The sequence below is a fragment of the Crinia signifera genome, chromosome 7 (genome assembly GCF_055691185.1).
Source record: "Crinia signifera chromosome 7, ASM5569118v1, whole genome shotgun sequence".
Classification (NCBI taxonomy): domain Eukaryota; kingdom Metazoa; phylum Chordata; class Amphibia; order Anura; family Myobatrachidae; genus Crinia; species Crinia signifera.
Genome location: NC_139223.1, coordinates 86,270,780 through 86,291,509, shown reverse-complemented (window position 1 = coordinate 86,291,509; position 20,730 = coordinate 86,270,780). Strand labels below are relative to the sequence as shown.

At 41.8% G+C, this 20,730-nt stretch overlaps 3 protein-coding genes across 3 annotated transcripts; all 3 read left to right on the top strand.

Moving 5' to 3' along the window:
• Nucleotides 1-1,609: 1,609 nt before the first annotated feature.
• LOC146020360 (hemoglobin subunit alpha-1-like) lies at nucleotides 1,610-2,547 on the top strand. Its single transcript, XM_083153419.1, has 3 exons — nucleotides 1,610-1,766; nucleotides 1,988-2,192; nucleotides 2,322-2,547. The coding sequence occupies exons 1-3, from the start codon at nucleotides 1,672-1,674 to the stop codon at nucleotides 2,448-2,450; spliced, it is 429 nt and encodes a 142-aa protein (XP_083009545.1). The 5' UTR covers nucleotides 1,610-1,671; the 3' UTR covers nucleotides 2,451-2,547.
• Nucleotides 2,548-8,979: 6,432 nt separating this feature from the next.
• Nucleotides 8,980-10,012, top strand: LOC146020359 (hemoglobin subunit beta-2-like). Its single transcript, XM_083153418.1, has 3 exons — nucleotides 8,980-9,136; nucleotides 9,356-9,578; nucleotides 9,746-10,012. The coding sequence occupies exons 1-3, from the start codon at nucleotides 9,045-9,047 to the stop codon at nucleotides 9,872-9,874; spliced, it is 444 nt and encodes a 147-aa protein (XP_083009544.1). The 5' UTR covers nucleotides 8,980-9,044; the 3' UTR covers nucleotides 9,875-10,012.
• An 8,585-nt stretch (nucleotides 10,013-18,597) lies between these two features.
• LOC146020358 (hemoglobin subunit alpha-1-like) lies at nucleotides 18,598-19,533 on the top strand. Its single transcript, XM_083153417.1, has 3 exons — nucleotides 18,598-18,754; nucleotides 18,974-19,178; nucleotides 19,308-19,533. The coding sequence occupies exons 1-3, from the start codon at nucleotides 18,660-18,662 to the stop codon at nucleotides 19,434-19,436; spliced, it is 429 nt and encodes a 142-aa protein (XP_083009543.1). The 5' UTR covers nucleotides 18,598-18,659; the 3' UTR covers nucleotides 19,437-19,533.
• Nucleotides 19,534-20,730: the final 1,197 nt, after the last annotated feature.

The window sequence follows — 20,730 nt, the reverse complement described above, 5'->3', positions numbered from 1 at the left end:
TTCATTGCTCTAAGTCCTAGGAAGCCGTACAGATCATAGTGACCTGTGCAGCAATTCTTTTTTAACAGATTTACTCTGGGTTTCTTACTTTTATTTTTGCATAGACTTTAAGCTAAAATATTAAAAGAACAGCATCAAGGGGCCAATTGATCACCATTGAAAAGACATTTTTTCACATTATTTTATTAAAAATAATGTTAGTAAATGGGTCTCTTAGAGCAATAAAAAATGACGGTACTTGTTTCCTAGCACGGCGCCCACTTGCTTAGTGGGCTATTCTGCGTAGTGAAATCGCATTGCATCACATGGGCCATTTTAGGGATGTGGGCGCCGTGCGATGAGATGCGATGTGATTTTTCTATGTAATTTATTCACTGCTCTCTCAGCCCCGGGCCATCTCATCGCATCTGCTCGCTGTGCTCGCCACGCTTTGGGGTTGCGTGGATAGTGGGGGGGGGGGGTTACAACTATTTTTGGGATATACAATCATATACCTAATGTCATTCATGGCATCGCACACCCTATAAAGACGCATGTGATCGCATGCGATTTTGCAGGACAAGCGATGCAATGCGATGCGATATTGTGGTGTAAAATTTTTTTTTTAAAAATGCATGCGATGCGATGCGATTTGATTTCCCTACGGTGCCGTATGTAGAAAATCTGGGCGCAGTGCTAGGAAACAAGTACCAAAATGACAAATATTGAGGTCGGGTTTCAAAAACTACAGATGGAGCCGGGATCCCTCTTGCTGGCGAATTGCCAGACTGTCTCCGCTGGCGATCCGCCAGCAGCCCGGCGCTCCATCTGACTGAGTCTCAGTTTCCGGGCGGCGGGAACCCTGTCCGTCTCCGCTTCAGGGAGACGGACAGGGTTGGGGGGGGGGGGCGGGGAGGTGGTGGGGACCCCCGGGTGACCGCCGACAAGCTTGCGGGTACCCAGAGAAGCGCCATCGGAAGGGGACGCGTGCGCATCTCGTGCACGCTCGTCCCCTTTCGTAGATACAGATGGCGGCTGGCGGGGGATGGCGGCTGGCGATTCTGCCGCCATCCCCTGCAAAGACAAGCCCGGCTCCATCTGTACGTTGATGTCTGTTTTCTCCTATGGGATATTATGTGAAATTAAGAGGTCATTGAATTCATACAGTATTACTTTATTATATTCTAATGTTTCTCAAAAATGTGGTATATAATGTTTAACCATTTATATTTTAAAACTTTGTAACATTTCCAGAAAATTATACATTAAAAATATATAAATATATATACTATTGACTATGATTTTTTTTTTATTATTATTATTATTATTATTATTATTATTATTGTTGTCATCATCAGACTCAAAATTTATAAAGAAAGTTAGTGTATGTGGGTTCAGTACGAAAGGGTAATTATAATTACATTGCATTTTACAGTGACTTTGTATAATCTTTTAGATATTTTAAGATGTACTTCGGAATCATAAAATTGGGTGGGACTGCTTGCCTCAGGGATGATCCAGAAAGGTGGATGGGTGTGATAGCTGTAGGTCTGGGAGGAGCTGGTCTATGGCTAGACCAATAGATAAAGAAGGTTGAACCCTTGCGTCCTTATTCCCTGCACATGAGCCCTATAAATAGTGGCACTGGTATAGCTCTCTCATCAGTGTACTCATAGGACAACACAACTTACCATGGCTCTCAACGCTGATAACAAAGCACACATCCAGGCCATCTGGCCATCTGTAGCTGCTCATGCTGACAAGTATGGCGGAGAAGCTTTGTACAGGTAAACAACTTTTCTGTTCCTCAGATTAAAGTCACTGTGTGGGATGCTGTGGAACTCAGTATATATAGTGGTGTGGAAATCATTGTGTGGGCTGCTGTGCATACTTATAATTCTACATTAGCATAGATAACTAGCAATCAGTATATACACTGACTAACCTCTAGCATTAATGCACAATGTGATTACTCCTGTCACAATATGTTTTGTAATCCTCTGCCTAGGATGTTCTGTGCTAATCCCCAGACCAAAGTTTACTTCCCCAGTTTTGACTTCCACAAGGATTCCTCTCATATTCTAAAACATGGGAAGAAGGTTGTGGATGCCCTGACAGAGGCTGTCTCTCACATTGACAACATTGAGGGAGCCCTGGATAAACTGAGTGACCTCCATGCCTTCAAACTGAGAGTGGATCCAGGAAATTTCCCAGTGAGTGTTAATCAGTGGCTGCTATTGTAGTACTTGTTGTGTATACTGTAGCTATGTAATGTAGGAGAGATATGATCATACAGTGTGCGTGCTGCAGCTAATTCCTACTGTTGTCTCTTTCTCCTCCAGCTCCTGGCCCATCACATCCTCGTGGTGATCGCTGTCCATTTCCCTAAAAATTTTGACAGCGCCACTCACCAGGCTCTGGACAAGTTCTTGGCTAGGGTTGGAAGTGCTCTGACATGCAAATACCGCTAGGGAGACCAGTAATGCGGATGATTCAGTAACACCATAAACCCATTGTTGGCATTAATACAGCCTGCTGATGACATCAAATAAAATTGATTCAACTTCAGTCATTTGTTTCTGGTTTTAATATTTATTTATTCATTTAGATATTTAAAAATATAAATGAAATGTTCCTTTACTGAATCAATCATTACATGGTTTCCACCCAACATAACAGAAATAATGACCCTTATTCAGATCTGATCTCATACAAATTTGTTCTCTAAATGGGCAAAACCATGTTCACTGCAGGTGTGGCAGATGTAACATATGCAGAGAGAGTTACATTTGGGTGGGGTCTGTTGAAACTGAAATCTAAATTGCAGTGTTAAAATAAAGCAGCCAGTATTTACTCTGCACAGAAACAAAAAACACAAAAACATGGTTTTGCCCATTTTGAGAACAAATTTGTACTGTCATCAGAACTGAATAAGGGCCAATGTGCAAAATGCATATGGGCAGCGTAAAGGTTGGAACTATTACAATCAGTTTTGTTTATCTTCAGTGTCCTATATGCAGCTGTTGATATTATACATAAGGCACACAGAAAATAATTATACAAAAAAATTATACAAAAAAAGAAATAATGCATCTATATAAATGCACAATATATAATAACAATAAATATGGAGACACACACATGGTCATTATTTTATAAAGGAATTCTGCATACTCATATTGTGCTTCTAATTGGCTCATTTTAACAGGCTAGTGATTAAAGGATCCACTTAGTAGATTTCCCACAAACTTTGTGTTCTTTCTATTCAAATGTAGTTTTTTTTTAAACTATTATTATTAATTTGTTATTTATATAGTGCACAGATATTCTGCTGCTTTTTCTTTAGAATATTTGGCCATTTACTGTACTTCAGTCCCTTCCCCAAAGGAGCTTACAATCTATATTCACCATTACATGTGTGCAAACTTACACACTAATGGTTAGTTTATGTCAGTAGCCAATTAACCTACCATTATATTTGTGGATTGTGGGAGGAAACCGGAGCACCTTGAGGGAACTCAAGCACAGGGAGCATCTACAGTTAGGACTGTGGTAGTAATTGAACCCAACACATCACTGCTGTCAGTCAGTAATGCTAACCTTAAAACCAACTGTGCTGCCCAAATAACATATAAGAATGAGCATAAGAAACAAAATGTACACACACTGAACTACCTTAATAAAAGTAAATCCTTGTTAACTTAAAGCAACTTCTAAGACGTCACATCCACACTTTCACCTCAGGTTCTGGAAAGTTGGTATTGGTCTCCGGGTGGTGGTGGACACAGTATTCAGGAGTTTTGCTTAGTGTTCCGGAAAACCTTGCACTGACCGAGATTATGTGTGTGTGTGTTTTACCTGGTGTCTTTCACAATATTTACTATATAAACCCACCACTTTCTTTGGCCCTTTTTGAGTAACAAGTTTCTCTACTAAGCCAGAGAGCTATAAAGGCATATGTGTTTATATATGTGGCCAGTACCTGATAAAAAGGGCCCCCAATTGCTGCTATACAGTGTACTTATTTGCTTGAATGTATTATTACTAAGATTATTTATTAGTAAGATTTTGGGACAGCATAGGAGGCCATCCCAGTGATCAATAGAAGTAATGTAATGGCATATGTGATCACTTTCTCATTCAGCCAGTTGAGAAGGACCAACATCTGCTGGCGAATGTGCTAGTGGACAGCAGGGGGATGTGTACTGCGGATTTATAACCTGAAGAATCTGTGAAAGTAGCTCATAGGCTACAATGTGCTAATGCCATCTAAAGATGGCATTAGCTGCCATGAGCAAAGTCAAGTTTGCATTCCAGAGCTTGCTAAATCTGTTAGTTTGACGGCTGTTTTTGCTATCAGAAATGGAGGGACAATGGAAGGAGATATCTGCTGTGGTTCCTCTAGGGTACCTTTCAGGCAATGTTTCATAAATATTATTGATGAATAAGCTCCATAATGTGGCCTGGTTCAGTTTCTGGACTCAGATCTTGGTATTGCTTCCCAAGTTTGCTTGCAAACCAAATGCCTTTATCTCAGCCTCTTTTTGACCTTTGAATGTATGTTTTATCCATACAGTACTGCCTTACTGTGCCAATTTTCATGGGTCAGTACCATATTTTTGGGAGGCTCCCCTGTTACTCGTTGCTCTGTTAAGACTAGCAGTGAATAGATGCTGTGCGCATGCACACAGCGTCTATTCGCAGGCAGGGCTTAAAGTGGTCCGGGAGAGGTGGTGGAACTCATTTACCTTGCCACCGCCACCCCCCCCCCCTTTTACTCCCCCAACTAGGCAGTGGGAGTAAATAAATAAATAAAATAAATAGGCAGAACCAAAGCAAGTGCCACGGTATTCAGTAAACTACAAAACTGTGCCCTACCTCCCATACTTTATAAAGGGACAGTGGCCTCACAATTCAAATGATGCCACACAGTAGCACAATCATATTCACATTACACATGTAGTGACCTTGATTCATACTGCACCACAAAGTAGTGCACCTTATTCATGCTATGATGCACAGTAGTGCCCCATTTTCAAGTTACACTACACATGTACTGTCTGCCACACAATAGTGTCCCTTGCAAGTAATGCCCACAGTAGTATTACTTATATATGCATAATGCCCACAGTAGTATTACTTATATATGCATAATGTCCACAACAGTATTACTTATATATGCATAATGCCCACAGAAAGTGCTCTTTATACACACATCTTTGACAGAATGACAGCATGCCAGAAAAGGAAGCCTCTGGGACAGGCTTTTCTTTTGTAATTACTGTGCATGGCTGTGGCAGAGGTTGAACTTGAGTTCCCTCTGCCATTATAGGTGGTGGAACTCAGTTCCACCCAGTCCCCCCCAGTCCCCCACTTTAACCCCTGTTTGCAGGAGACAGATATTCTGTGGGCATGGCACACAGCTCACAGTGCACTGGACATGCCCCTATACTGATGAAAATGGGACATGGCTTGTGAACACAGTATTCCTTTGGAGCTGCATCCTCTTTTGTAGAGGCCATGACCCCTTTTGGGGAGTCCCTCTTCATTTGTTTATAATGTTGGTAGGTATGCTTCATCTGTTTGTGTTTTGGTTTGTTTGTCAGAAGTCTCTTGATAAAATGTATTTAGTGGTGTTGACCTGATTCTTCCCCAGCCATGTAACATCTTGGTACCTGTAATATGTAACTGAACTTTGAAAATATCTGGGAAACAATTTAAAAAAACAAACTTTACAATTTAGACTAACCATCACTCGTGTGCATTACAGAGCACCCTGGCAGTGTTAGCCTCCCAGCAATAGAGCGGTGGACATACAGTAGCTAAGGAGGGGGACCTTGCTCGACCTTGCTGGAGAGGTTAGTAAAGTTCAATTCCAATGGCATATTCATTAGTATCACTGTGATACTATACAAAATATGCTATTGGCAATAAGACCCATTATTAAATGGGCCCCTTAGTACAGGTAAAGGGATGGTAGTATAAAAAAGTTGCAAATATGTACCATTCATACTGTAGATAAGTTACTTTCAACCTTTTTCAACTCGCGGCACACCAAACAAGATTTACATTTGTTTCAGCGTGTAGTATTCCAAGGGGTAGAGGTAAAAATACCCTCATGAGAATACCATACGAGTTATTGCCTAGCTGCCATTATGTTCTCCTAGGAGCTAGTGGGGCCAGCATAAGAGCAGGACACCTGAGCAACTCCTCACCTAGCTTCCTGTGACCCATCTTATCTAAATTCGATTCACATTCTATGCAGTCTCTGGTCAGCTTCTTAAACAACGAGCCCTTGATTCAGGACTGACACTGACTGACACCAATGATGTGAGAAAGGAATCAGCAACAGCTTTTGCCAACCAATGATTATTAGCGGATGACAAGAGGAGTGGCCGTCAGCCAGATCTGGATCCACTGACATTAGGAAGGGATGGTCTCATATGCCCAAGTTACAGAGACAGGACTGGAGCAGGAAATGAGCAATGAATACCAGTTGAACTGGTGGTGGTGGTGGTGGTGGTGGTGGTGGCTGTAAACTGGTGTGGACAACTCTATCTCTGGGGCATACTTGAGAACAGCTCAAGATTCATTAGTGTGCCACAGCTCAGTGGTTGAAATAACAGATCTGGACTTTGGGTCAACATGCATCAGGTTAACATGGACAATAGGTTGACACACGCCAAATGTCGACATGACAATGGTTGACACATGAAAAGGTTGACTTGAATTTTTTTGCTTCTGCATCTTTTACCATCCATGCGCACTATGATTGGCCTGAAGCATGGCGAGCAAAGTGTGCAATACAGGGAACCTAGTACACTAATGCTAGGTACACACCAGGACGACTAGGGCCCGATCAGCACAATCTAGATCCAATTCCGATCAATCGGATGTAGATTGTGTGCTGATTGGGCCCTTTTCTGACCTGGTGTGGAGCGATTCCGATCCGATGCGCGGTCCCGCGGGTCGGTCGGTCGTTATTGAGATCCTACCTGCTGCAGGTAGGATCTCAATGACGACCATAGAACCGGGTGCGGGTCGCCATCGGATCGGACCCGCTCACGGTGCACATCGTGAGCGGGTCGTGCCCTCCCGCGTCATCGTGAGCGGGTCGGACGAGACACTGACGACCCGCTCACGATGTGCATCGTGAGCGGGTCGTCCTGGTGTGTACCCCGCATAATCGGGGGCCACATGCTCCAACCTACAAATTCACAGAAAATAATGTGAAATACCCATGCCAAGCTTTTCATATGTTGACAAATCTGTGCCAACCTTTTTCAATGTCGACCTTTTGGGATTGAAGGTGTTATATTGTACAAGAGAAAAAAAACAGCCCCAGCTGAGAGGTTTGCTGGAGGAAGTGGTTTAGGAAATGAGTAGATTCAAGTACGTAGTGAATCCAGTGGTGAACCTATAGTCCCGCAGCCCCCGCAGTGGTGAGGAGGCGCTGAGAAGGTGTGGGTGCCAGGGGGGTCTGCGGGGCTACAGTTACCCGCTGCCGTCTGCCCCTACCCCTGCCGCCGGCCAGTACCTCCTGCTGCCGGCACTTCTGTCGGGTCCCAAATTTATATATCTAATAATCTAATCTAATATCTAATAATCCACTCCTGTTGGATCAGTAAGTGTAGATCCTACTTAGATCCTGCTGGTTTTTACAGTATTTGGAATGAACAAACAGCCAGGCATATCAGCACCTTTTTTAGCTTGTTGTTCATTTACTGTGAGCCTGATGCAAACCTACAACAAAAAAATAATAAGTCATTAATGACCACAACTAAGTAAATAATGTTATATGTCTTGTAATAAACAGCAAACAAACCAAGGTCTTTCTATTGAGATCTCATGGTTTAAAAAAATCTATAATATTGTGAAGTACCTGTTTGTGTATTTGTTAATGTAAATCCTTGCATGGCAGACTCATATCTCCCAACTGCCCTTTGCACACACACCGGGCTGATAAATTACACAAGTCTTAAGGTGGCCATACATCTACAGATCGATTGTCAGATTGGGCTGGTTGGAACAAAAACCTGGTCATGGATGAGAGTAAATGACAGTTGACCATTTGCTTTGAAATGCTGGAATACTGCCAAAAACTGTCACTCATCCATTACCAGATTTTTGTTCCAACCAGCCCAATCTGACAATCGATCTGTAGATGTATGGCCACCTTTAGGGTTCATGGAGAACACAGCATAACAGATCCGACTACACTTGATATATGCAATGGCTTAAAATTCAGATGTGTTTCTAAATAAAACTAAATACTGTTTATAGAGATATAATTCACATATATATTATTAGTTTATAATAAGTTATACATGGGGAAATTTACTAAAGGAAATTTGTAAAAAAAATAGGTGTATTTGTATCCAGAAATACACTTATTTTTGACATTTACTATCCCGAAAATACGGCAATTCATAGTCATATTGATGTGCTATCAATACGAATACGAATTGCCGTATTTTCGGGATAGTAAATGTCAAAAATAAGTGTATTTCTGGATACAAATACACCTATTTTTTACAAATTTCCTTTAGTAAATTTCCCCCATTGTGTCTGTCTCTAAAATGATATCTTGTTATCAATGATAATTTGCTATCAAAGGAAGATTACATGCCTAATAGGGAAAACTCATCAAATATGTATGCATTGGACATCTTTTAATGTATAAAACAGATTAGCTGTATATCATTTTGGTTTTCACACATACAGATATGTACTGCACATATATTGCCTAATTATTTATTGCAATATTAAAATCTTGATGATAGATAGATAGATACATTCCCCATTTTTATTTTTTTTACCAGAATCCTTCAACTTTAAAGTAGATTTTAAGTAGATATAACAAATCTATTTAAGTATCATACTCAACTGCTTGGGGGGAGGGGCTGGAGGAGATGGGTGTGGAGATACATATTTCACTGCAGCCAATAGCCTAAGAGTAGAGGGGAGGGAACAGCCATGTAAAGATATATAACCTGAGGATTTAGGAGAACTAAGTATCAGTTTTTTTCCACAGAAGCTTGACACAGTAAAACACAGCATCCACCATGGTCCATTTTGAAGACTGTGAGATTAAGAGCATTAATGCTATATGGAGTAAAGTAGATGATAAAGATGTTGGAGGAGAAGCTCTTGCCAGGTGAGTTACAGAAGATAATATAATTTTGTAGTACAGCTAGACTAGTCTGTATGTATTGCATGTGATGCTTCTTCGTTTCTATATCAGCCTATTTGGCTGTGTTCATATCATACAATACAGAATTACATTACAAGCCATCACTTATGGCATGTATAGATAAGGACAGTTTCATACATCATTTCTTGTCTAGTAATATATCATACATTTTTATCTCATCAGGCTTCTTATTGTCTACCCATGGACCCAAAGATACTTCCAGAACATGGGCAACCTGGGTTCTGCTGAAGCCATCTGCCATAACCCCAAGGTGATCGCTCACGGTCAAAAAGTAGTACATTCTATTGGAGAAGCCTTGCAACACCTGGAAAACGTCAAGGCGCACTATGCCAAGCTGAGCGTTTACCACTCTGAGAAGCTGCATGTGGATCCTGCCAACTTCAGGGTAAATGATTAAATAGAAATGTATTGTATGTATTTGATCATTTAGACTTAGTCAGTAGAATGAGGAGTTGTATGCTTGTTGTTTGTATGTTTAACTCTCAATTCACCTTAAAAAATATATTACACAGCAGATTCCAAATAAACTTAATATATATGTATCTTTTCCAGCGTTTTGGAGGTGTCCTGATCATTGTCCTGGCTCATGTCTTTGGTGAAGCATTTACCCCAGAAGTCCAGGGTGCCTTTGAGAAGGCATTCTGTGTGATTGCTGACGCTCTGGGCAAGGGCTACCACTAAATCATCCATACACCAACAATGAAGGAGTCTCAGGTCTACATCCCTGCACAGCACGAAGCAGCAAGAATGTCAATAATTCTGAGTTTAAATATTTAGTGCTTTAAATGAACTCCTAATAAAATTGAGTATTCTCCATCATCTGTGTCATTATATTATTATTATTATTATTATTATTATTATTATTATTATTATTATTATTATTATTATCATTGTTGTTGTCCTTTATTTATATGGTGCTACAAGGGGTCTACAAATCCTTACAAAGTACATAGAAACAGTATAAACACAACAAGAAAAAAATGACTTACAGTACATTGTAGAACATTGCAGGACATGGACATGGTTTAAGGACATTGCTACATCAGCAGTCATACTACCAAAAAGGGGTAGCGGTCATTGTGTCTACCCATTTTAGGTCGACATACATTGGGTCAACCACTGCAGGTTGACAAGGCTTAAATCAACACATAAAATAGGCTGTTGTCATGGCTAAGGTCGATAGAGTTGGAACGTCAACACAAGCATTAGGACGACAATGGCAAGGTCGACAGTCAAAAGGTCTTAAATATATTCATAATAATTTCTGTAATAGATGCAGTGTGCATGGTGCACACAAGCCCATGGGTCTAGTGGGCCCCACGCATGGCACCCATGTATTATACTTACCACTCTGGAGTCCTGCGGAGGCATCTCTCAGCTACAGACACAAAACACTCAGAAAATGGCTACTGTGGCTGTTTCTGAATGATTTGGACATGCACACTGGAGCAGAGGCGTAACTCCCAGAGACAATGCAGGTGCGTAACTCCCAGAAAGGGCACCTGCATGTGGGGCACCTGCAGTTAATTGGCTCTATACCAAAAGCTCTGCTAATATCTGCAATAGGGGACAGGACGGCTCCTGCCTGGTACCACTCAGCCCACACTGCAGAAAGCAATGCTGTTGGCCCGTGAGATGATACACACAGGTGAATGTTGACATGCAACATATTTGAGGTGGGGGGCACCAAACTTCAACTTGCTTCTGGGCGACTGAGATTAACTTACGCCGCTGCACTGTAGATGTCCTGGGGAATAAGGCACAGGCACTATGTTTCCAGAGACCTGCGAATATGCAGTAGACTCTGGCTTGATGCAAGTGTCTACTTACTGTCAGAGAGGAGGCAGTCTGCAATAGGCCCTCTCCTTTTTTAAACGCCCCCGTGTCCTCTGGCACTCCACCGTTTTAATATATTTTACATTTCTTTTTATGTAATATGGTTTTCTATCTTGGAATCATCATCGTTATACATGTTACTGTATTGCCAGGTGTCGTATCCCTGTTGAGGTAGACTTTATATACAGGGGGATAGCTATAGTGTGCTGTGCTGCTGAGAGCACTCAAACTGATCACTCTCCCCCCTCCAATTGACCTGGATGAGGCGCTCAAAGCATCCCCCTACTCGGTTGTAGATAGCATTTTAGTTACTCTTATACCCCTTTCACATTGCAGCTTTAACACGGTGTATTGTTTACAACATGCAATATTAAAGGGGTTTAACTGGCTTTTGACCCGTTTTAAGACACGTTTACAAAAACGGGTGGAAAGCAGGTTTGCAATGTGAAACCAGCATAGGAGGCATGGCCATGCCTAACCTGATTAGGCCACGTGTCAGACATAAGGGTGTGTCTGGGCACACCAGGTATATCCTGTGCGCATACCTATGGCTACACCTCAAAATAATTACCGGGGGAGGGTTCCTACAGAACCCCTTTGGCAATGTGAGGCACTGAATTAAGCACATGTATGTAGTGGCACTCCCTTGACCACTTCATACATCTAGCCCAGATATGTGCATCCTGCAATGCGATCTTGGGCGCTAACATCGCATCCAGATCACATTGCAAATGTGTTTGATAAATGGTCACCTAATGTACTGTACTTGGGGGTCTATGTACTAACTGTCATTATTCAAACAAAGCATGAGAGTTGGGAGCTGACTGTCTAGTACTTTATTTCTCTCCAATGCATTATACTGGACTGTATGAGGTATTTAGGCTAGGATTAAGATTTATTTATATAGAACTTCTATATTTAGTGCATCTTTTGTGCACTTTAATGGATATTGGGCCCAATTCAGACAGCGGCCAATTATCAAGGAATTGCGCATGTCTTTGGGCCACAATGCACATGTGCAATGCTAGCCATTAATGAACTCCTGCTACTTTTTCTATACACAAGCCGTTTTATTTTTAAGTTAATTGACAGGAAGCAGGTATCTAGCGGTAGTAAATGCCAGTTTCCAGGGAGTATAAATAAAAACACAAAAAACATTGGAAGTGTCAGGGTATATGGAGGCATGCCCTAGCGTTTTAGGGGGATGGAGTGTGACATCAGTAGCAGGCCGAAATAGCCTGTATTCATCGCACCGTCATGGTCTTTGGCTACTCCTAGCTTGCAAAAAGGGGTGCACAGTGGAAAAATCATTTCAATGTGAGCCTCAGTTCTGTATTAGGCCCCTTGTTAATCATCAGAAACCATTTTATTTATCCATTGTGACTGTATTATGTACTGTATATTTATTTTTATTAAAATTTTGCACTGTTTTTATTCAAATTTAGACAATCTAAACCTGCTATCTAACCACCTGCTACCCTGCTATCTAACCACCACCCCCTCGCTTGCACCTCTTGTAATCTGTCTGTCTCCCCTTCCTACTAGATTGTAAGCTCCTTCGAGTAGGGCCCTCTTCCCTCCTGTTGTCAAAGCCCACTTCTCTTCACATTTAACTCACAGCTCTCCTTTACTCCAACACTCAGGGCCTTATTTTGGTTCATTCTTTCTGACAAAATCCTTCTTAGATGGGCAAAACCATGTGCACTGCAGGTGGGGCAGATGTAACATGTGCAGAGAGAATTAGATTTGGGTGGGGTTTTACTTCAAAGTGAGATCTATAATGCAGTGTAAAAATAAAGCAGTCAGTATTTTCCCTGCACAGAAACAAAATTACTCACCCAAATCTAATTCTCTCTGCACATGTTACATCTGCCCCCCTGCAGTGCACATGGTTTTGTCCATCTAAGAATGATTTTGTCAGAAAGAATGAACCAAAATAAGGCCCTCAGTGACCATCTTCATACTCATCTCCATCATTGGCCTCAAGCCTCTAGTTGTATGTTGATTGGGTCCTCACTACTTACATTTAAGCTGTAATGTGTATTGAACTGTGGTGCTCTTTATTTGTACTGTATTTTTGTTATTTATTCAATGTTATGCCAAGTTTTGTCTCCCTGTATTGTTCCTTTGTACGGCGCTGCGAAACACTTGTGGCACCTTATAAATAAAATTATAATAATAATAATAATAATCTGGGTTCAGTAGCTAACATTATTGCCAAACTTCAGTTTTTCACTTATAAATACTTATACAGTTAAGCTGATTAATCAAATGACATTAAAACTAAGGGGGTTATTCAGACCTGATCTCATGGCTGTGAAATATAGGTTTGAGTGGTTATCAAAAAACTCCAGAGGATTGTGGCACGCATGTGGGAGGCCATCCTGCGTTAAATTTCAGTGCCTTTTTTCATCGCTGACCATTTGCAAAGTGATTGGCAGGAACCCGGCATTTATGGGGGACATCCAGCTATTTCTTGGAGTGTCAGGCAAATCTAGGTGTTTGCATGGAGGGTGTGTGTTGTCAGCTCTGGCTGCAATCATCATGTTTCTATCACGATGGCTGAGTAGGTTGCAGACTGCACACAGTAGGAAAATTATTCAATGATAAATGAGTTGTGAATGGATTTGCAACTGATCGGAGGCCTGTGATGTTGTCGGAGGCTTGCATGGTGCGGGAATATACTCTGACTGGGCAATGGCTATCTAATTGCAGGGTGATCGCAGGGCACTGCTATACTGTGCTGCAGCGATCAGTTCTGAATAACCCCCATTGAACATAATTGTTTTTTTTTCCATTGGTTTTGCAATCTGACCACTTACTAATTTCCAAACTGGCAGAAAAATGACCAAGATCACAACTTCAGAGCACTATAGAACATCGGACTAACAATCATTTTTTTGAACATTGAGAAGGATCTATAAGTGTTGGCATATATTGTATGGGTAGGCATCTGGTAATTGTAATGCATCTTAATGAAAAATATTGTTTTCTATTATTCACACATAGGGCCTGATTCTGGTTCACTTGCAAAAGCAAATTCGGTACTTGTTTCCTAGAACGGCCACAATCGTGAGTGATCGTGGCTCTTAATTAAGGGACACGATCCTCACGATGTGGCCGATTTTTGACACTTTTTTCACTTTGATTGACAGAAATCGGGTCAATCGGTCGGTCGCGACCAATTAAAATCGGCCGCGATGCGACCGACCGATTGACCCGATTTTTCCATAGACTTCAATGTTAAAAAATCTTTTAACATTGAAATCGGGAGGATCTTGTCGGTCTTGTGCCATTATAATGGCACAAGATGAGATGGACTTGATTAAGTCCATCTCACATAGGGAAAAATGTTAAAAAAGGTGAAATGGGCCAATATGACCCATTTCACATTTTTTATGTGCCCGCCATGACCCCACGATAGACGTCAACCCGAAGCGTGGCGAGCGCAGCGAGCCCGCGAGGGGCGGCGGTGCGCGTCCTCCGACCTTTTCATTCCCCTACTATCCACTAGGGCGTGGAGTGAGAATAGAATAGTGTGGCGAGCGCAGCGAGCCACCGAGCCCGAAGCGTGGCGAGCGCAGCGAGCCCCGCGAGGGGACGCGTATACCTGTGAAGTTAGACGCGTCCCCTCGCGGGGCTTGCTGCGCTCGCCACGCTTCGGGCTCGGTGGCTCGCTGCGCTCGCCACACTATTCTATTCTCACTCCACGCCCTAGTGGATAGTAGGGGAATGAAAAGGTCGGAGGACGCGCACCGCCGCCCCTCGCGGGCTCGCTGCGCTCGCCACGCTTCGGGTTGACGTCTATCGTGGGGTCTAGCCCACTTAGTAACATTTGTGGGGGCAATTGAAATTAATGAGGTGAAAAAAAAAAAAATCGGGTGAAAAATCGGTCGATCGGATCGGTCGCATCGTATGCGACCAAATCGCATGCGATGCGATCGATCCGATTTTTTATCTTACGACCACAACGATCTAAATCGTTGTGGCCGTTCTAGGAAACAAGTACCGCAAATTCTTTCTCTATTGGACAAAACCATGTGCACTGCAGGTGGGGCACATGTAACATGTGCAGAGTGAGTTAGATTTGGGTGGGGTTTTACTTCAAACTGATATCTATATTGCAGTGTAAAAATAAAACAGCCATTTCGACCTATTATCAAATATTACATACTCCAATAGCCCTAGACACCATGCGAACAGGCATATCTACATGGTTGCAGATCTTCCCACAATACTCATTAAAGCACATGCTACGTTCATTCCATTATTCCTGGAAGACAATGCCTTCCTCTATGTACAGGGAAATGTTTTACAATATCTACCACAACGGCTATCTCTCCCCACATAGACGCTACGTCATGGGCATTTCTGAAATTGATGCATGCCCGAAGTGCGGTAGTTCGGGGGCAACATTCAAGCATTGTATGTGGGATTGCCCTTTCATATCCTGCTTTTGGAAACAAGTGCGGGGATTCTCTATGACCTACCTATTAAACAGCCTTCCTTTGACGGCGGAATGGGCCTTGCTGGGTGTGTTCCCTCCCAATACACCAATACTACCCGACAGTAAAAAAGTAATGCTTATAATCTCGGCAGTGGCCCGCAAATGCATCCTACATCAGTGGATTCATGCGGACCCTCCAACCGTACAACTGTTTAGGGCAAAACTTTTCCATGTCTTTCATATGGAGTGGGTGGAGACATCCTTACAAAAGGAAGAACGCACAGAGAAACTTTTCCAAATATGGGAGGGCTTTATTGACTCCTTATCAAATGATTTGAAAATACAGATACATAAATGTTTTAGGTCCACACAATGGTACGAGACTAGGAATCTCTTACGGAATGCCCCGATTGACCTTCCAGCGACATAGCCGTCTCACGGTTCGGTGGCCCTTTGGCCGTGTTCGCCTATTCCTTTGTTATCTGTCTGTTTAGCAAAGTTGGATAAGAAATATTATTATTCAATGTACATTGATTCCATATTGTATTATTGGAACTCATACAACCGCATTCTGTTGATTGTAATACTATAATGCTCAATCCTTAATAAAAATATTTGGAAAAAAAAAAAAAACAGCCAGTATTTACCCTGCACAGAAACAAAATAACACGCAATTCTAACTATCTCTGCACATGTTGCATTTGCCCCCCCTGCAGTGCACATGGTTTTATTCCATTATAGAGAGAATATGCTTTTGCAAGTGAAATAGAATCAGACCCATAGTTCTGGGCTTTCAGGCCAGGCAGGAGGCTTCACAGGGGAGGGGGGACCCACTTTCTGAGAAATTCCCAGTTTGGGGCTAGTTAAGGTTATGGCAGGGGACTCCACATTGTGTCTTCCTGCTAAAGCATTATCCCTCTGGCTGGTTCAGCCAGGTGCTGGCTATATAAGTACTGTAAATAGAGGGAACCCCATGCCGATTTATGCCATTATTTTCCCATACCATTGCAAGTTGTGAGATCTGTGGCTGGTTATTACTTTGGAGCGGGGAACGCACACTTTTTTATTTTTTATTATTTTTATCACCTTTTCATTGCTCTAAGTCCTAGGAAGCTGTACAGATCATAGTGACCAGTGCAGGGATTCTTTTTTAACAGATTTACTCTGGGTTTCTAACTTTTATTTTTGCATAGACTTTAAGCTAAAATATTAAAAGAACAGCATCAAGGGGCCAATTGATCACCATTGAAAAGACATTTTTTCACATTATTTTATTAAAAATAATGTTAGTAAATGGGTCTCTTAGAGCAATAAAAAATGACGGTACTTGTTTCCTAGCACGGCGCCCACTTGCTTAGTGGGCTATTCTGCATAGTGAAATCGCATTGCATCACATGGGCCATTTTAGGGATGTGGGCGCCGTGCGATGAGATGCGATGTGATTTTCCTATGTAGTTTATTCACTGCTCTGTCAGCCACGGGCCATCGCATCGCATCTGCTCGCTGTGCTCGCCACGCTTTGGGGTTGCGTGGATAGTGTGTGTGGGGGGGGGGTTACAACTATTTTTGGGATATACGATCATATACCTAATGTCATGGCATCGCACACCCTATAAAGACGCATGTGATCGCATGCGATTTTGCAAGACAAGCGATGCAATGCGATGCAATATTGTGGTGTAAATTTTTTTTTAAAAATGCATGCGATGCGATGCGATTTGATTTCCCTACGGTGCCGTATGTAGAAAATCTGGGCGCAGTGCTAGGAAACAAGTATCAAAATGACAAATATTGAGGTCGGGTTTCAAAAACTACAGATGGAGCCGGGATCCCTCTTGCTGGCGAATTGCCAGACTGTCTCCGCTGGCGATCCGCCAGCAGCCCGGCGCTCCATCTGACTGAGTCTCAGTTTCCGGGCGGCGGGAACCCTGTCCGTCTCCGCTTCAGGGAGACGGACAGGGTTGGGGGGGGGTGCGGGGAGGTGGTGGGGACCCCCCGGTGACCGCCGACAAGCTTGCGGGGACCCAGGGAAGCGCCATCGGAAGGGGACGCGTGCGCATCTCGTGCACGCTCGTCCCCTTTCGTAGATACAGATGGCGGCTGGCGGGGGATGGCGGCTGGCGATTCTGCCGCCATCCCCTGCAAAGACAAGCCCGGCTCCATCTGTACGTTGATGTCTGTTTTCTCCTATGGGATATTATGTGAAATTAAGAGTTCATTGAATTCATACAGTATTACTTTATTATATACTAATGTTTCTCAAAAATGTGGTATATAATGTTTAACCATAGAATTTGTAGAGAGGCAGGCACTCACCAACACTGAGAGTTTTTGTGCAAAGGCAAAGTAGTCTTTATTCGTCACATCATAGGGACATCAAATAGGCATCGACGTTTCGACCCACAGCAGGGGTCTTTATCAAGATCATCAACATGGGTACACCAGACAAGATGATCTTGTCTGGTGTACCCATGTTGATGATCTTGATAAAAACCCCTGCTGTGGGTCGAAACGTCGATGCCTATTTGATGTCCCTATGATGTGACGAATAAAGACTACTTTGCCTTTGCACAAAAACTCTCAGTGTTGGTGAGTGCCTGCCTCTCTACAAATTCTATGTTTGGGATCCAAAAAATCCTCTAAAGTGGAGCACCGCCCTGTATCCCTCTCCTATGGACTGAGTGCGGTTCTTCCAAAATATAATGTTTAACCATAGATATTTTAAAACTTTGTAACATTTCCAGAAAATTATACATTAAAAATATATAAATATATATACTATTGACTATGATTTTTATTATTATTATTATTATTATTATTATTATTATTATTATTGTTGTCATCATCAGACTCAAAATTCATAAAGAAAGTTAGTGTATGTGGGTTCAGTACAAAAGGGTAATTATAATTACATTGCATTTTACAGTGACTTTGTATAATCTTTTAGATTTTTTAAGATGTACTTCGGAATCATAAAATTGGGTGGGACTGCTTGCCTCAGGGATGATCCAGAAAGGTGGATGGGTGTGATAGCTGTGGGTCTGGGAGGAGCTGGTCTATGGCTAGACCAATAGATAAAGAAGGTTGAACCCTTGCGTCCTTATTCCCTGCACATGAGCCCTATAAATAGTGGCACTGGTATAGCTCTCTCATCAGTGTACTCATAGGACAACACAACTTACCATGGCTCTCAACGCTGATAACAAAGCACACATCCAGGCCATCTGGCCATCTGTAGCTGCTCATGCTGACAAGTATGGCGGAGAAGCTTTGTACAGGTAAACAACTTTTCTGTTCCTCAGATTAAAGTCACTGTGTGGGATGCTGTGGAACTCAGTATATAGTGGTGTGGAAATCATTGTGTGGGCTGCTGTGCATACTTATAATTCTACATTAGCATAGATAACTAGCAATCAGTATATACACTGACTAACCTCTAGCATTAATGTACAATGTGATTACTCCTGTCACAATATGTTTTGTAATCCTCTTCCTAGGATGTTCTGTGCTAATCCCCAGACCAAAGTTTACTTCCCCAGTTTTGAGTTCCACAAGGATTCCCCTCAGATTCTAAAACATGGGAAGAAGGTTGTGGATGCCCTGACAGAGGCTGTCTCTCACATTGACAACATTGAGGGAGCCCTGGATAAACTGAGTGACCTCCATGCCTTCAAACTGAGAGTGGATCCAGGAAATTTCCCAGTGAGTGTTAATCAGTGGCTGCTATTGTAGTACTTGTTGTGTATACTGTAGCTATGTAATGTAGGAGAGATATGATCATACAGTGTGCGTGCTGCAGCTAATTCCTACTGTTGTCTCTTTCTCCTCCAGCTCCTGGCCCATCACATCCTCGTGGTGATCGCTGTCCATTTCCCTAAAAATTTTGACAGCGCCACTCACCAGGCTCTGGACAAGTTCTTGGCTAGGGTTGGAAGTGCTCTGACATGCAAATACCGCTAGAGAGACCAGTAATGCGGATGATTCAGTAACACCATAAACCCATTGTTGGCATTAATACAGCCTGCTGATGACATCAAATAAAATTGATTCAACTTCAGTCATTTGTTTCTGGTTTTAATATTTATTTATTCATTTAGATATTTAAAAATATAAATGAAGTGTTCTTTTACTGAATCAATCATTACATGGTTTCCACCCAACATAACAGAAATAATGGCCCTTATTGAGATCTGATCGCAGTACAAATTTGTTCTCAAAATGGGCAAAACCATGTGCACTGCAGGTGTGGCAGATGTAACATGTGCAGAGAGAGTTACATTTGGGTGGGGTCTGTTGAAACTGAAATCTAAATTGCAGTGTTAAAATAAAGCAGCCAGTATATACCCTGCACAGAAACAAAAAACACAAAAACATGGTTTTGCCCATTTTGAGAACAAATTTGTACTGTCATCAGAACTGAATAAGGGCCAATGTGCAAAATTCATATGGGCAGCGTAAAGGTTGGAACTATTACAATCAGTTTTGTTTATCTTCAGTGTCCCATATGCAGCTGTTGATATTATACATAAGGCACACAGAAAATAATTATACAAAAAAATTATACAAAAAAAGAAATAATGCATCTATATAAATGCACAATATATAATAACAATAAATATGGAGACACACACATGGTCATTATTTTATAAAGGAATTCTGCGTACTCATATTGTGCTTCTAATTGGCTCATTTTAACAGGTTAGTGATTAAAGGATCCACTTAGTAGATTTCCCACAAACTTTGTGTTCTTTCTATTCAAATGTAATTTTTTTTAAACTATTATTATTAATTTGTTATTTATATAGTGCACAGATATTCTGCTGCTTTTTATTTAGAATATTTGGCCATTTACTGTACTTCAGTCCCTTCCCCAAAGGAGCTTACAATCTATATTCACCATTACATGTGTGCACACTTACACACTAATGGTTAGTTTATGTCAGTAGCCAATTAACCTACCATTATATTTGTGGATTGTGGGAGGAAACCGGAGCACCTTGAGGGAACTCAAGCACAGGGAGCATCTACAGTTAGGACTTTGGTAGTAATTGAACCCAACACATCACTGCTGTCAGTCAGTAATGCTAACCTTAAAACCAACTGTGCTGCCCAAATAACATATAAGAATGAGCATAAGAAACAAAATGTACACACACTGAACTACCTTAATAAAAGTAAATCCTTAAGGGGATGAATTTAAGTTCATCAGTTTTTAACTGTGCTATGTCTGCTCATAGCCAGTGACCTCACAGTC